This window comes from Lampetra fluviatilis, chromosome 5 (genome assembly GCF_964198595.1).
Source record: "Lampetra fluviatilis chromosome 5, kcLamFluv1.1, whole genome shotgun sequence".
Classification (NCBI taxonomy): Eukaryota; Metazoa; Chordata; class Hyperoartia; order Petromyzontiformes; family Petromyzontidae; genus Lampetra; species Lampetra fluviatilis.
Window position 1 is genome coordinate 1,322,145 of NC_136279.1, and position 13,891 is coordinate 1,336,035.

General features: G+C 53.2%; 1 protein-coding gene across 4 annotated transcripts in view; it reads right to left on the reverse strand.

Annotated features, from left to right (window-relative positions):
* The window catches only part of LOC144932369 (uncharacterized), a 65,670-nt gene that overhangs the window by 27,557 nt on the left and 24,222 nt on the right, over positions 1-13,891 (reverse strand). For all 4 annotated transcript variants that reach the window (XR_013636901.1, XR_013636900.1, XM_078856343.1 and 1 more), the window contains one exon: positions 10,744-10,920. Coding sequence is in view for 2 of the 4 variants with exons in the window: in XM_078856343.1 (XP_078712469.1) it covers positions 10,813-10,920 (108 nt within the window). In the remaining 2 variants the exon portion in view is untranslated. The remainder of the gene's footprint in view (positions 1-10,743; positions 10,921-13,891) is intronic.

The following is a 13,891-nucleotide window of genomic DNA, read 5'->3' on the forward strand; positions in this document are numbered from 1 at the left end:
CCGTATGACCTCAATCAATACACCCAGTGGGACGTAACTCCATGCAGGTTTGTACGGCGGGCAGTCAATGGCTCCGGCTGCATTAATTAGGAGCGTGTGTGCGTGCGTGTGCGTGTGCGCGCGCGTGCGCGTGCGTGTGCGAGCGAACGAGGAGTGAAGCGAAATATTTGTTGGGAATTCGGGGTTCTTTTCAGCCGCGGCTCTTTCCATTTGCGCCTGATAGCAGGGGCACACACATTTAAAATGGGAATATTATTCGGGTTGTGTTGTGCCCAGCTCCTCGTGTGTGTTTTTTATTTATTAATTATGATCGCATTCATTCTACCCACGCATTTAAATAGGCATGTCATTTGTGCAGATTGGAATGTCAATGCCAAGTACCTCTGCGCTATAAATCATTGCAAAATAAATAAAGAAATGGCGCGCTTATGTTCGCCAAACAAATAACGAGGATGCAGGAAAATTACTCCGAAGAAGTGTTCGGTCTCTTGTCTGACATGCAAGGAGACAAAATATCCAGGACTCCTGGGCACAGAACCCTTTCTTTGCAGGTCTGATATGAGGCCTTGAAGGCAAAGTGCCATTGACTGCACTTGAATAAGCATCACAAATGCACACACTATTTTCGTGTGCAAAATAGAGCAATGCTTTTCCACGCAGCCCTTTATATTATGAATCTACCGCGTGTTGAATGCGTGCCTTTTAAAAACGTAATACATTTCTCTTGGCAGCATGGCCTTGCGATTGTGCGTGCTAATGAACACATTTCCTGTAGGTTTGTTGGCTTCGATTGAGTTCCAATTCGCTTCCCTGTCCCAGAACCCCGTCCCGACTGTGGAACAAAAATGCCCTCTTGTAAAGCCGGAGGAACCGAGGACGAGAGAGTTCACGTTCCAAGTAATACATAATAAGTAAATAAATGGCAGTGATCACGACGTTAATAAATAAATGAACTGCCGGCCAAATTAAAACCTTGCAGAGAATCGAGAAACCCAGTCTGCATCGTGCCTGCATGTCATGCATATGTTCACCACCACCATCATCATCAGCCAAGATGTATCCACTGCTGGATGATGAAGGCCTCCCCTAGGTGTCGCCATCTCTCACGATGATGTAACAATCCACCCAGCGCCCGCGCATCCGAGCTGATGTCATTGCTCCGTCTCTACGGGGAACCTCTCCTCGGACGACGTGTGCTGCCACTCCGTCGTCGTTCTCGACCAGCAGCCATCGCCCCTTCAGGGGACGTGTCCTGCCTGGGCCCCGCCTACTCTTCTCAACAGTTGGAATGACGTCGTTTGCCCGCGTAGTTCTTCAGTCAGAATCAGAATCTTTATCGATGCTGCAGGAATTTGATGAGCCTCGAAGATTTTTTCACGCATATCCTTGTTTCCATCTCGCGCTGAAATTCCAAGCGTGCGTCTCTCCACGCTTTCTCTGCACACTCTTCCGTTTTTGGTCTCGATTTTGGTCGACCGCGTTCACGAACCCGCATGTCATAGCGGGCAGTGGGCACGGCCACTTAATTCGCTGACACTTTGCCCCACAGCTCAAAACTACATGGGAAAAGACCTCGCTAATCACATCAGATTTGTCAAGTCGACAATCAAAGCATCAAGAGTCTTATGTGCCATTGGCATTTTTGAGCCCCGGCTTTGCAAATGCTGCCGATGTTCTAAAAAAGGATTTGGAAAATAAAGTTAATTTGTTTCACCAGGTGAGAACCAGGATAGTGTAATTTGCTAGAATTACCTGCGTCACCAAAATGACGATAGATAAAAAAGAAACAGATAAAATATAGTAGAGCAAAAACAGCTGTGCCACAAGGGAAATGTTAAATGAAGTGAAAACTTTACAGGGGAATCCTCGGTGCTAGCACTGAACCAGCGCCGCTGGGAACCTGGACTCGAACCCTGGGTTTTGACGTTGCCTGGTGGGTGATGGCCTGAGGCTCTTCCCCAATGACTCCGCCCGTGTAAGTGACATTCAATTCGTGTCCTTCCCAGCTCTGAGAATCGCAATTTGTTGCTTTCGTTCATATCCCACAAATAGCCATGGACTATTGAAGTGACGGGTGCCCTGAATTTGGATAATCCCAAAACAACTCGAGTGAAGTGACAACACCTCTGGCCATTGAGCCTCTGCCCACAGGGTGGTCAACTGCTCACTGCGAGAGCTCCAAAATGGATATTTCTCAATCTCGCCACGCGACGCCGAGAGCACAACTGGAATATTTTTTGCGGGGGCGAGACCCCATCGAGGATGCAATGGGTGACCTGAGTCGTCATATTTTATATTTGTCGTGCTGCTGTCCCGCCGTGGTCTAACGGTCAGCGCACTGGACTTGCCGGAGCTCTTTGCCTCCCTTCTGCTGGCAGTGGTTAGAGCAAAGATATTGCAGGGCTGCACCTTAGCCACGTTTCTTCTGTCATTGCACGCCCGGAATCTTCCTCCGTGCTGTTCTCATCGATCTGCATCGAGACAAACACTTCACGAGTGGAATGCTTTTTGGAGTCTCAAAATAAGGTCGCACTCCTTGCACACGCGAAGTGCTCGCCACAAATAAACCACAACACCTTGCTGATCTCGTCCAGGAGCATAAACCACCGCACGAACTCCGGTCATCCTCGCATCAGCGGCTTCTGGCTAAGCCATCGAACAACGACGGGCACCGCGTCGGGCGACTTCAGACGCGCTTCTGCGGCCGTCTGGAACGGTCTTCCGATATTAGGAAGCCACTGGAGCTATGCACTTTGAAATCATTTAGATTGAAAACTCATTTCTTTAGAACTGCTTTTTTATTGTTGTTTGCCCTCCCCCCGCACCTCCAAATTGTTAACGGTTGCCTACGTACGGTGCGAAAGAAGTTCAACATACATGCAGACGCTGTGGGGTCAGAGTTCACACTGGGAGCGAGGCTGCTGGCACATTGATGAAGTGAGGGGCTTTGTGAATCGCTGTCGCTGAGCGGCAGGGCTCGTTTGAGCTCCGGGTCATATCCACTGAGGTTAAACATCATTCGGGGTTCACTGGAAAAGTTTTGTGGCATTGATAAAACATCGCGATACATGACCCTCTTGTGAAAAATAAGAGTCTGGATAAGTAAATGGCAGTATTTTTGGTATTTTTACTGCACAGATCTTAGGTGCTGTATAATCAGTGCAAAACTTGTTATATATGTGGGTAAGTGCGGACACACTTTAATCCAGACAAACTATAACTCTGAAAAATATTGCACAAAATAAAAAAAAAACATTCAGAGCCCTATAATGTCATAAGTGCACATTTCCCATAAACATGTTATTCATCCAAAGAAATAAGACGTTCTCAATTATATTTCTGTCTAAATATAGGTGTGTGTTGACTTGTGTTGGCGTACTCCCTGCACTTGCAACATGTTCTCTGGGCTGGTGTTGTTTCTGGCAGGGCTGCTCTTGTGACACGGCCAGGGAACAGATAACTTCTGTTCTGAAAACATCTGTCATGTCCCCTCCTTTCATGGCTTTTGTCTTGGCCACATTATTCCTTGAGCTTGACACACAATTGCCCGTAAATCTGGCAGCTCCGATGTTTTTATTTGAAGCTGCAGCAATGGATTGCTTGTCGTTCTCTCGCCTTTAAAGGGAATGTTGGATTGGGATTTCTCGTTCGCGTATCCAGGATGCGGAGCTGTAACGCGAGGGCACCACCTGTGCCGGTAATGGATGCGGTGGGTGAATAATCTGTCGGTGGAGTTCCCCGTGCCTGTTCAAATGCTGCGGTCTTTCTGGGCGCGGGTGGCGGGGGGGGGTACCGTGGCCGATTCTCACGCAGCCGTGAGACGAGACCAAATCCCTAACGCGAACACGGCCGGGGATTGAACACGAGGGGCATTGGCTCCGCGGCCCGCGTCTCGCGGACACGCTGACCCGGCGGTGTCACGGCCACTCGTTGCCGCGCTTGGCTGCTTCGACGGCGCCGGCTCTCTCCGGTGCCAGCGCGGCTCTCACCGCCGGGGCACGTGGGGTGGGGGCTTGGCTTGCTCTCTCCGGACCCCCCCGCGGCTCCCCGGGCGGCGTAACGCGAGGCCCCCGCCAGCGGCTGCGGTCGAAGTCGCGAGCAGCAGGCGGGGAGGGCGTGGGACAGGAGCGGGGAGGGCGTGGGGCGTGGGGCACGAGCGGGGAGGGCGTGGGGCGTGGGGCAGGAGCGGGGGGCGCTGTCCACCGCGCAGCTTCTGAACGCCGCCGAGCTGTGGCGGTGGCGGCGGCGGCGAGCGCTCACCCTCTGATTGGAACGGCAACGGGCTCGCGCCGCCACACACCTGGGTGCAATTAAGTGACTCACTAATGAGCTGTGGCAACACATTAGTTACGGGCTTAATTATGCTCGCATGTAGAGTTCACTGAAGCCGGCGTACATTGTTTCTCTTCATTTACCCCCAAATCAGATAGAACTATGCAGCACGTGTGTGTTTTTATGGGCTCGAACTGTCTCGTTCGGGAGTGCTGCTGTTCAAGTGGGTGATTGACCACGGAAGTGAGCGTCTCTGTCGGTGGCCCTGCGTCAGTTGCGGAAATTCCACATTTCTGCGACAAGGGCCGGTGTGTACATTTGCTGACTCCACGCAAAGCAGCCACCGATTTTTTTTTACTTCCACTTTTGCATTGCAAGACCGTGGGTGATGACGGGGGGGGGGGAGGCCTTCGTCCAGCAGTGGATAGCACACGGCTGCTGCTGACGATGATGACGACGACGGATGGTAGTGACAAGTGAAGGCAATGAGACATTGCCATGTGCGGTTCGTGTGATTGTACGTCACCGTCCTCGTGGTAGTGGCGATGGTGGTGGCTCTACGCTCACACTGAGTGGACCTGGCTATTTCGGCCAGGGGGTTCACACGTCGGTCGTGACCTCCGGGTCACCGCCCCGGTGTCACCGTGACCGGGGAAGTGCCCCGGCCTCCCTTGGCCTCTCGGCGTCGCTGGGAGCAGATCTGCAGCTACCGTCAGCCTCGCCACCACAGCGGGGGGAGGAGGAGGACACGTTCACTGCTCCGCCTAAAGGCGTCACGTGGTTTAGAGAGTAACACGAATCGTTTCGTTCGGACTTCGCGGCCAGCCTCGTCGTTTGACGGAGGAAAAATGCGTGCAGGCTGCATGGGGTTACAAGTGCACGCACGACTAGAAACCGGTTGGATTTCACGATTTGTTTATGCAAATTTCAACCTCCCCCTGCGTTTATATGACGTCAAACACTCTTTCTTATAAATGATCGTTTTCCTGTGCGTGCTGGAGACCAGAAGCTGCCTTTACTGGAACTGAACACCCGTCCATTCACCGCGGTGGGTTTCACCGCCGCGGTGCAATAATCCTGCTGCTTTTGCCGAGCTTGTGATGCTCACGTCGGCTCTGTTGGCAATGCGAGTCTTTATATTGGCAATGCGAGTCTTTATATTGTGATAATGGTGACGATGCCTCAGTGGTGAGTCTCGAGGCTGGGTGGGTGGCAGGGAGCCGCTGGCTGGGCCGTGCACCACCACGAGGAAGGTTCCCGCGGTGGCGAGGAGACCTCAACGACCTCGCCTGGTACACAGGAGGCCGTGGGTTCCATCCCCACCCTGACGCCTGCTGCTGTACATTTGGAGTTTGCGTGTCTCTCTCCCCGTGGTCGCGTGGATTTTTCTCCGGGTCCTCCGCTTTTTCCCTCCACATTTAGAATCAACATCACGCGAGTTTTTGGCTGCTATAAATTTCCACGCGATAAGCCACTTCGTTGGGCTATCATTTGTGGCCAGGTCGCTTCTGAAAAAGAGTGGTGTGGATTGGTGGGCCTTACCTGCTAAAATAAAACATAGTTTTATAGTTTAAATGTCCCTTTGGCATCACTGTCACTGTACCCCCCCCCCGCCCCCCCCGCCTCTTGTGCCCCCCCCCCCCCCCACCACTGCAAGCGGAGGCAGAGTCGAGCTTCGCTGCTGAGCCACCCGACCAGCTTCTAAGAATGGTGCAAACATCAAAGTGGCCGTCGTAGTTCATGTATTTATTTAAAGAGGGGAGGGGAATCAAGAGGTGGTGGCTGAGAAGGTAGGGGGCAGTGGGGACGACAGTGAGGGCCCGGGTGCCCCCCGGCTACGGTCACCGGCTCTCTCTCTCGGGGTAATGAACGCCGCCGATGAATCGCCGTCGCGTGAGCAGGTGGCCAGCAGCCTGGCTGGGCGCTTCACCGGCCCAGCGCTCCCCGGGCCCCGCGCGCCCACAGCAGCGCTCACGCAAACGAAAAAAGACACAAAGGAAAGAGATTCCCCCGTATAGCCTTCAACAAACTCTGGGGACCAGTGCTGTGAGCGAGCACCTATTAAGGCCGGCACGGAACACGGAAGAGGGTGTATTTCTAGCATCGTGCCCAGCCACCTTTGTCTCCCAAATGCTCACGTTTTCAAACCGCACGGGTACTCATTTAAGGCTGAGTCAACCTAGGAGACGCCCAGGAAAGGTTCAGATATTCATCACTGGTGTTGGCCGTGGGCGGGAATCAAAACTCGGGTTTTCTAGGGCCCGTGGCGCAGTGCGCTAACCACTGCTCTACCGCTCCCCACGCACACACACACGTACACGCACACGTACACGCACACACACACGTACATGCACACACGCGCATTCTTTCTGCCAAGGCCACTGTCAGTGGCTTGTGGCGGCGTCTCCCAGCGCCTCTCCACGCACATCAGCGCACCACTCCGTGGCTACCGCTCTCCCCCCTTCAGTATTCCTCGGTCGTGAAACGCCGCATGCACCTGACGTGACATCGAGAGCACTGATTCTAATGAAGAAAGAGGTTTAATCTTTCTGTTTGTGTGTGTCCCTTACGGGGAGTGGTGGCGCAGTGGTTAGTGCACTGCGCTAAAAACCCAGCGACCAGAAGTGTATTCCCGGCCACGGCGTGACGACTGGTTCTGAGCCTGTCCTCTGGGCCAGGTCGGCATTAAATGAGCAGCTGGAAGCACCTGAGCATGGCCACACCGCGCCCTCACAGGCAGCATTTTGCCTTGAAGAGATTCTTGCGAACAATATTTGCCTCGACAGGCAATGCAGGCGATACGCGAGACCTTTTGTCTTTTCCCCATATGACACAGCGCTGATGCAGATTAAAATGCAGATCTTGTGCGTGCGTGTCCCACGTGACGCGCACAGTGCCGATTCCAATTAAGAACGACGATCTCCGTATGACCCAGCGCTCTCTGCACACCGCGTGGGGCGACGTTGCCGATCGCCGGGCACGCCGAGTGTGTAATTGACTTAGTTTGTATTTGAGCGGCGGAGAAGGCTGGTCAGTGTGGGAAGTGGACCATCGCGGGTCACTTGGGAAGCCCCTGGCCGATGATGGAAATTTGCCCAGGGCCTTTGTGAAGTCACGGAGCGCACGCGAGCGCTGGGATCGGTACGCATCTGTTAGTCTGTTGACGTGAGCAAACGCAAATCCTCGTTTGATGACCGTTCTTAATCCAGATTTTTGCTTCGCCCCACCCGAATGTCGCAGATGGCCGATTTGCATTTTTTATTGACCGCGTTAAAAATAATTACCCGCGCCGCAGCGTGTCGTGAAGTGGCCGCTGCTAACGGTCGACCTCACCTTCTTTACCTCTGCCCGAGCCGACCGTTATCCCCGAGCCTTTGCCGCAGCACAACTTTCAATGACGGTCGTCATTGAAATTTCTTGAACATTCCCAGAAAAAGCCGGCGTTCTCGATGGCCCAAAGGGTCTGGGAATTATTCATGGGTTTTGTTTTCTGACGTGTATTCCGAAAAGGCATCAAATGGGTGCGCACCGCCAGCAAAGAGGAGTGGTTTTTAATGAATACAGAGGTGTATTTACACACCGCGCGGACCGTACAACATCTTCAGAATAATGGAATTCTTTATGAGCCGAGGTCTGCAACTGAAATATCCCAAGACATGCGTTGCCCATCGCCGGCTCGGCCAGAAAAATAATGAATGTTTCCATGGATTTGACACAGGCTCAATGCACGGTGCAAAGTAATGAAATAACAAAATTCCGGAAGACGGTTTGCGAGGAGAGGCCTCTTCCTTGCCTGCCGATGCCGAGCATGGGGAAGCAATAACGTTTATGTGCACGAGATCCGCCCCGCAGAAATGGATTTTCAGCTTCTCCACGCCGGCGCCGAGCAAGGTCTTGGCAAAGCGGTGATCGCGTGGTGTTCACCGCTGTTGCAGCGGAAGGCGACGCGCGTGATGCAGGTGTCGCCGTGAGAATGCATTGAGGCCTCCTTAAAAGTGACATTCCAGATTCTCGGGACAACGTTGGGTTTCTAGTTTTGAATACAGTACCGTCTCACGTTATGTCCTGTATGTGTGTACGGCGGTACAATCCTTGGCGTGCTACGCTACGAACCCGGTTGGGCCCAAGTTCGATTCCTGGCCACAGCTCACATCAGTGGTGAGCAATGTCAAAACCCGGTGCTGACCTCCCACCCCTTCACCGAGCTGCACTAGCCAGAGTGGTGAAGTATGGTTAAAAAAACACCCACGATCGACACGGCATGGGGAGGACTTCGTACATTGCTGGACTGAGAATATCTGTAAGTGATCTATTTAAGCTGATCTATTTTGTTTTCCTTATATATGTCGATATGTATGCAGAAATGTTCCCTGGTAAGCTGCAGTATCTGGAACTTGCTCATTAGATATGCAGGTGGGTATTTCACTCCTTCACGTGGCCTGAAACAGCACTTAGCCTGTCACAAGCACGTGGCGGTTGTTGTTGCTGCTATTCTACATGTCTGACCCTGTCCTGGGCCACCTCTGAGTTCACTCGGCCCTGAATTCGTTTCTGGTGTGTGGCAGGTACTTTCTAAAGCTGGTGGGCCTATTATGATTTATGACAGCCTTTGTTGTGTAATGTTTTAAATACAAATATTTCTCTGCTGCAGTTGTGTACATTCTCAGAATAAACTTTCCTCGGAATATCTACGTATGTATGTGTATATATCTAAATAGATTTCTCCCATTAGTGGGTCATTTCTTTACAGTAAATATTGTTGCGCAAAATTAATCACGTTTTTTTTTTTATACACGCAGCGTTACGATGCTATAAAATACGAGCACCAGTCCGGGGCATTTATTCAAAAGAATTGGCGCAGATTGCGAAGCGCTCGTTAAGTTTGCGTTATCAAGTGAATTTATCGGCAACCATAAATCATGCGGGACGGTGATTAAACAAAAGCGAGTGGCTATCCCAGCGTGGCTGTGGCCAACGGCAGCTGCCTCTTACCGCCCTGGAACCCGTTTACTTGTTGAGCCTCGGTCAGCAGCGGGGATAAAGTGAAGCGCTCTTCAGGAGGCGCCTGGTTGCAAAAAGCCCGGCACTTATCAGTGCCGTTGTTTGCTCAGCCTCCTGGCCACTTGGCCCTCTCTGTGCACACTCTGAAAGAATGTGCGGAGGCTGTGGAGAGAGAGAGAGATGGAGATGGAGAGACCCAGAGAGCAGCAGTGACGGACGAGGCACCTGGGTTTGTTGACGGGGAGACCGTGCCCAACCGTGGACAGTCGATTGGGAAGCTCTTCGAGTTAGGATGAAGCGCCGTGAATAGTGGCGACGGCACGAGAGACTGGTGCCAGCAAGATGTGCCGCTGCTCAAGCGTATTGGCACAAGACGGAGGAAAGTGGAAACAAGTGACGAGATGCGCAGCGCACGCCTGCGGGCTGCCTGCCCACGATTCGCGGTGATGACCGTGAATGAACGGGACTCACGGACAGATGCGTGACCTCCACGGGAGGATGGGCCACGCGGCCCAACGGTAGTGCCGCTCGTTGCAGAGGTTCGCGGTTCGAGCTCCCGGGTGAATGCAAAATAGAACACGCGGCTAACCGCTTCATCGTGGTCGATAAAGATCCCCTGGCGTCGTTCGAAAAGAGTGGGCCATTGTGTGCCTGGCGTGAAAAATGTGGAGGGAAAACCCGAGCACCCGGATAGAAATCAACACGACCACGAGGAGAGAGACATGCCAACTCCAAATATACAGCAGCAGGCGTCGGGGTCGGGATCGAACCCACGACCTCCTGTATACCAGGCGAAGGATTTAACTTCTCACCACCGTGACTCAAACTATCACAGACTGTCTGTGACTGACAGCGGAGACTTCCTTCCTGATAGCCTTGAGCCATGAGAACGGTGCCAAGGCTACTTATAGAACGTTGTTAACATGCGTGACCTCCCACCTCTATCCAGAATGTCTGCCCAGTGTGGGAGAGATGGCGCCCTCTATAAGGGCTCTCTATAGCTGCCTCTAGTGGAGGGCTTTCCGCCAGCAGTGGCCTGAGCGAGTAATTGCAGGGCTGCGCCTTAACCCTTACACTGCCCGTGGGTTTTGTTGATACTGAATATAGCCGATGCCGAGCTGATGCCACGAGTGCCCTGCGCTGATGACGCGTCAATGGGCTGCGATTGCTGCTGTTGCCGACACCGCGGACAGGAGCGGTTGTGTGTCGATGGCGCCGCGTGATTGGCGAATTCAGAAATAACGCCGCCGCGTGATTGGTCTATTCAGAGTCACTCTGCTTTGTACTCCCCCTCTCTTTGGCAATTCCTGGTCATGCCACTGAAGGGGCCTTAAGTAAATACTTTAGAAAAGCATAATATACACATGAGTGAGCTAACATGTGCAGCAGTGGCCCCATACACACAGACACCGGATGATGTAATCCTGCTGTGGCTTGCTGCTAAGCAGCGCAACCTTGAAGCACACTCACCTTGTGTTTGAGGAGCACGAACTCACAGTGCAAGCAGCAGGGTGGCAGTGCAGCGGTAACACTCGTGCCTCACAGCAACAAGGGGCCTGGGTTCGAGTCCCGACTGAGGTGCCTCTCAGTGTGGAGTTTGCATGTTCCCCTCCTCTTTCCTCCAGGTTCTCTGATTTCCTCCTGTAGCTACAACAACAAACAAAACGTGCAATGGAATTGGTGTTGGCCAAAATATCCCAATGCTGAGAGGGATTGCCTGCAGGCACTCAACTGGAATTACAAGCAGAGCGGTAACATTGCCCGCGACCGCGATACGTTTCGCAGTACCCTCCAGAAATATTAGTGAGACTCAGAGGCTATAAAGAGAGCACTGTAATTAATGCTGTGCGGTCGAACAGTGTACGGCATGTTGGGTAATCCGACGCTTCAGCGTTAACGCTCGCGGCTCACGGAGACAGATCAAGGCGCGTGGTGGCTGCGTGCTCGTAATGACGATGCCGGCTTTTGTGGAAGGAGACGCACGTTGGGCAACACTGCGTCCGTGTGCGAGCTGAGCAACGGGGGAAGGCGCAGCGCCTCAAAGCGCACCCAGCCTGGCACGAGCGCCGTGGTGACGTCACCGCCACTTAGTGGCGAATGCTGGCTGCTGCTGCTGTTGTTGGGGTTTTGCGCCGGTGGTGTATCGGGTAGCACAATGCGCAACGAACCCAACTGCCCGAGTTGAATTCTCAGCCAACAGTGGGCAATATCAGAACCAGTTCCTGGCCCTCCGCTGGCGTGTAGACAGCAGCACTGGGGAGACGAAGGTGGCTGGGCATGGTGCCTGTCACACTGCCTTCCCGTGCGCCATCACGGCCTAAAATAGCGAATTCTCCAGATAAGAATAGTTTTTTTTATAAATCCAGGTCACGAACAGACTGTTGGGGGGAATTTTGTGAGCGAGCACCTACGAAGACTGGCACGGCACTCGAGGGGGTGGGTGGCGAGCACCGTGCCTGGCCACCTCTCGTCTCCCTGGTGATGGTGTTTACACATGCCGCACAAAGTACTACTCATTTAAGGCTGCGTCGACTCAGGGGAGGCCAAGGGCCGGTTCAAATTTTCACCACCGATTATTGATCGTATACGGCGGGATTCGAACTCGGGGCAGTGCAACTTTGGGATCAAATACAGAGAGAGGTGGGGGGGGGGCGGTGTGGAAGCGCGTCTTATAATGCGCGATCGTTCCTCGCTAGCTAACAGCACTTGTCTCTGTTGGCTACACGGGGTGGGGCGGGGGGGGGGCTTTGCTTGCCACTTGACATCGGCTTGCAGCGTTTTGCTCGCTGCTTGCCGAGCCGTGGGGCCGGGGACGCCGCACGGGCAGTCCGAGCGACGTCCGCGAGAGGCGAGGAGGGAGAGAGAGAGAGGAGAGGGGCAGCTGAGAATGCAGAACTCCCCGCTGATGTGCCCCAGCTTTCCCCGAATCTGTGGCGCAAATTAATTAGATAATTACGCCCCTTTCACACAGCACATTAGGGGCACGATATGCAGATGGTGAGCGGGAGTTTTCTGCGATTCCGGGATAAACATTGGGAACGTTTAACAGAGGGGCAAGTGTGTGTGTGCGCGCATATATACACACACACGCGCGCGGCACAGTGTGAGCACTGTTTTAACGTTGAACACATGGCCAACCGCGCTGCAGTCTCTTTCTCTCGCGCTGCACAATGACAAAACTATGTTTGACAGATGTCCCTTGAAAACGCTTGCAATGAGAAAGTGTAGCTTGATTTTAGTGTTCACGAGTTGTCAAGTTTATCCAGCAGTGGATAGCTCATGGCCGGTGATGATGATATTGTTAAGTACACATGGACGTTCACGTTGGAAGAAAATGTGAAGGGGCGTTGGGCCAATTGTGCGGTGCAGTGGCAAGCCGGGGAGTGGAACGCGTCGGAGAGAAATTCCCAGCGTGGAGATGGAGCGATGAAATCTGCATCGCACGCAGGCGCTCGGTGGATTCCTGCAACGCAGGATCGTGAGAGGTGGCAGCGGCTTTGAAAGGCCTTATCCAGCAGTGGATTCAACGTGGTTGCTGCTGCAGATGAAGATTATTATGGAAGCACAGTTAGCCAGCATTTAATCTGCTTGGAAATGAAATAAAAAAAAATCTCACGATTAAAATTAACCATCCGCTCATTTACTCTAATTCCCTTCAACTCGCTATTTAAAACACTGGCATTCCAATTAACAAACATAATTGATTTCGAGCAGAAACTGCGATAGTGCCGTGTCAGCAAACCCTTTAAAGGCAACGTCCGCAGCGGTCGAGTGTGTGTCGTCGCCGCCGTACTTTGTTGTTCGCAGCGCCGAGCTTCTCTGTCCCCCCGACCTCGGAGCGTCTGGCAGCCCGCCGTGGGTCAGAGCGATTGTGTGAAATTGCCGCTCCACCTCGGTGAGAAAAACCTCATCAGCGCAAGGACACAGCGTGAACGCCGCCCGGAGGATCACGTGAGCGCTGCCCCGCCCGTGTTGTTGGCGGGGGGTGTGCAATATGCGAAGGTAAAGGCGCAGCACTGCAGTTGCCTGCTTAAGCCGCTGCTGGCGGAAGGGTGCTCCGCGAGCGGGAGCTCGAAGAGGAGTCGGCTCTCTCCGGACTCTGGAGTGTATTTGGCCAACTCTTCCATCTCGTAAGGGGTGGAAGTAACCCACACTTCACCCCACCACACGCGTGACCTGCCCATCGAGGAATGGCGGTGAACGCGTTGGTGCTGCTGCTCAGCGGGCAGAGTCGGAGCGGGGATGGGCGGGGGGAGGATTTAAGAAACCCCCACTGTTGTTTGAACTGCCGTGCCGGGAGATTGGACCGGCGACCTTGTAAACCAAGGCCGATGTGATAACCGCGGCAGCGTCGTCACAGAACACACCGTCTAATCTGTGGCGATTTTGGATGGGGGTTTTTTTTCCCTTCCAGACCATGACATTCGGTGGGGCCTCAAGGTAGAAACAAACCGCTGGCCCTGGTTACATTTGCAAAGCTTCACTTTTGCTTGGTACATGCGGTGGCCTCGGCCGTGTGCCAGCTACCCCCTTTGCTGCAATTCACTGGCCACTTGCGAAAACACGGGCCCGCATCGTGTAAGGATCAACGGGCCTCTTCCAAGAAAAATGTAAAAAG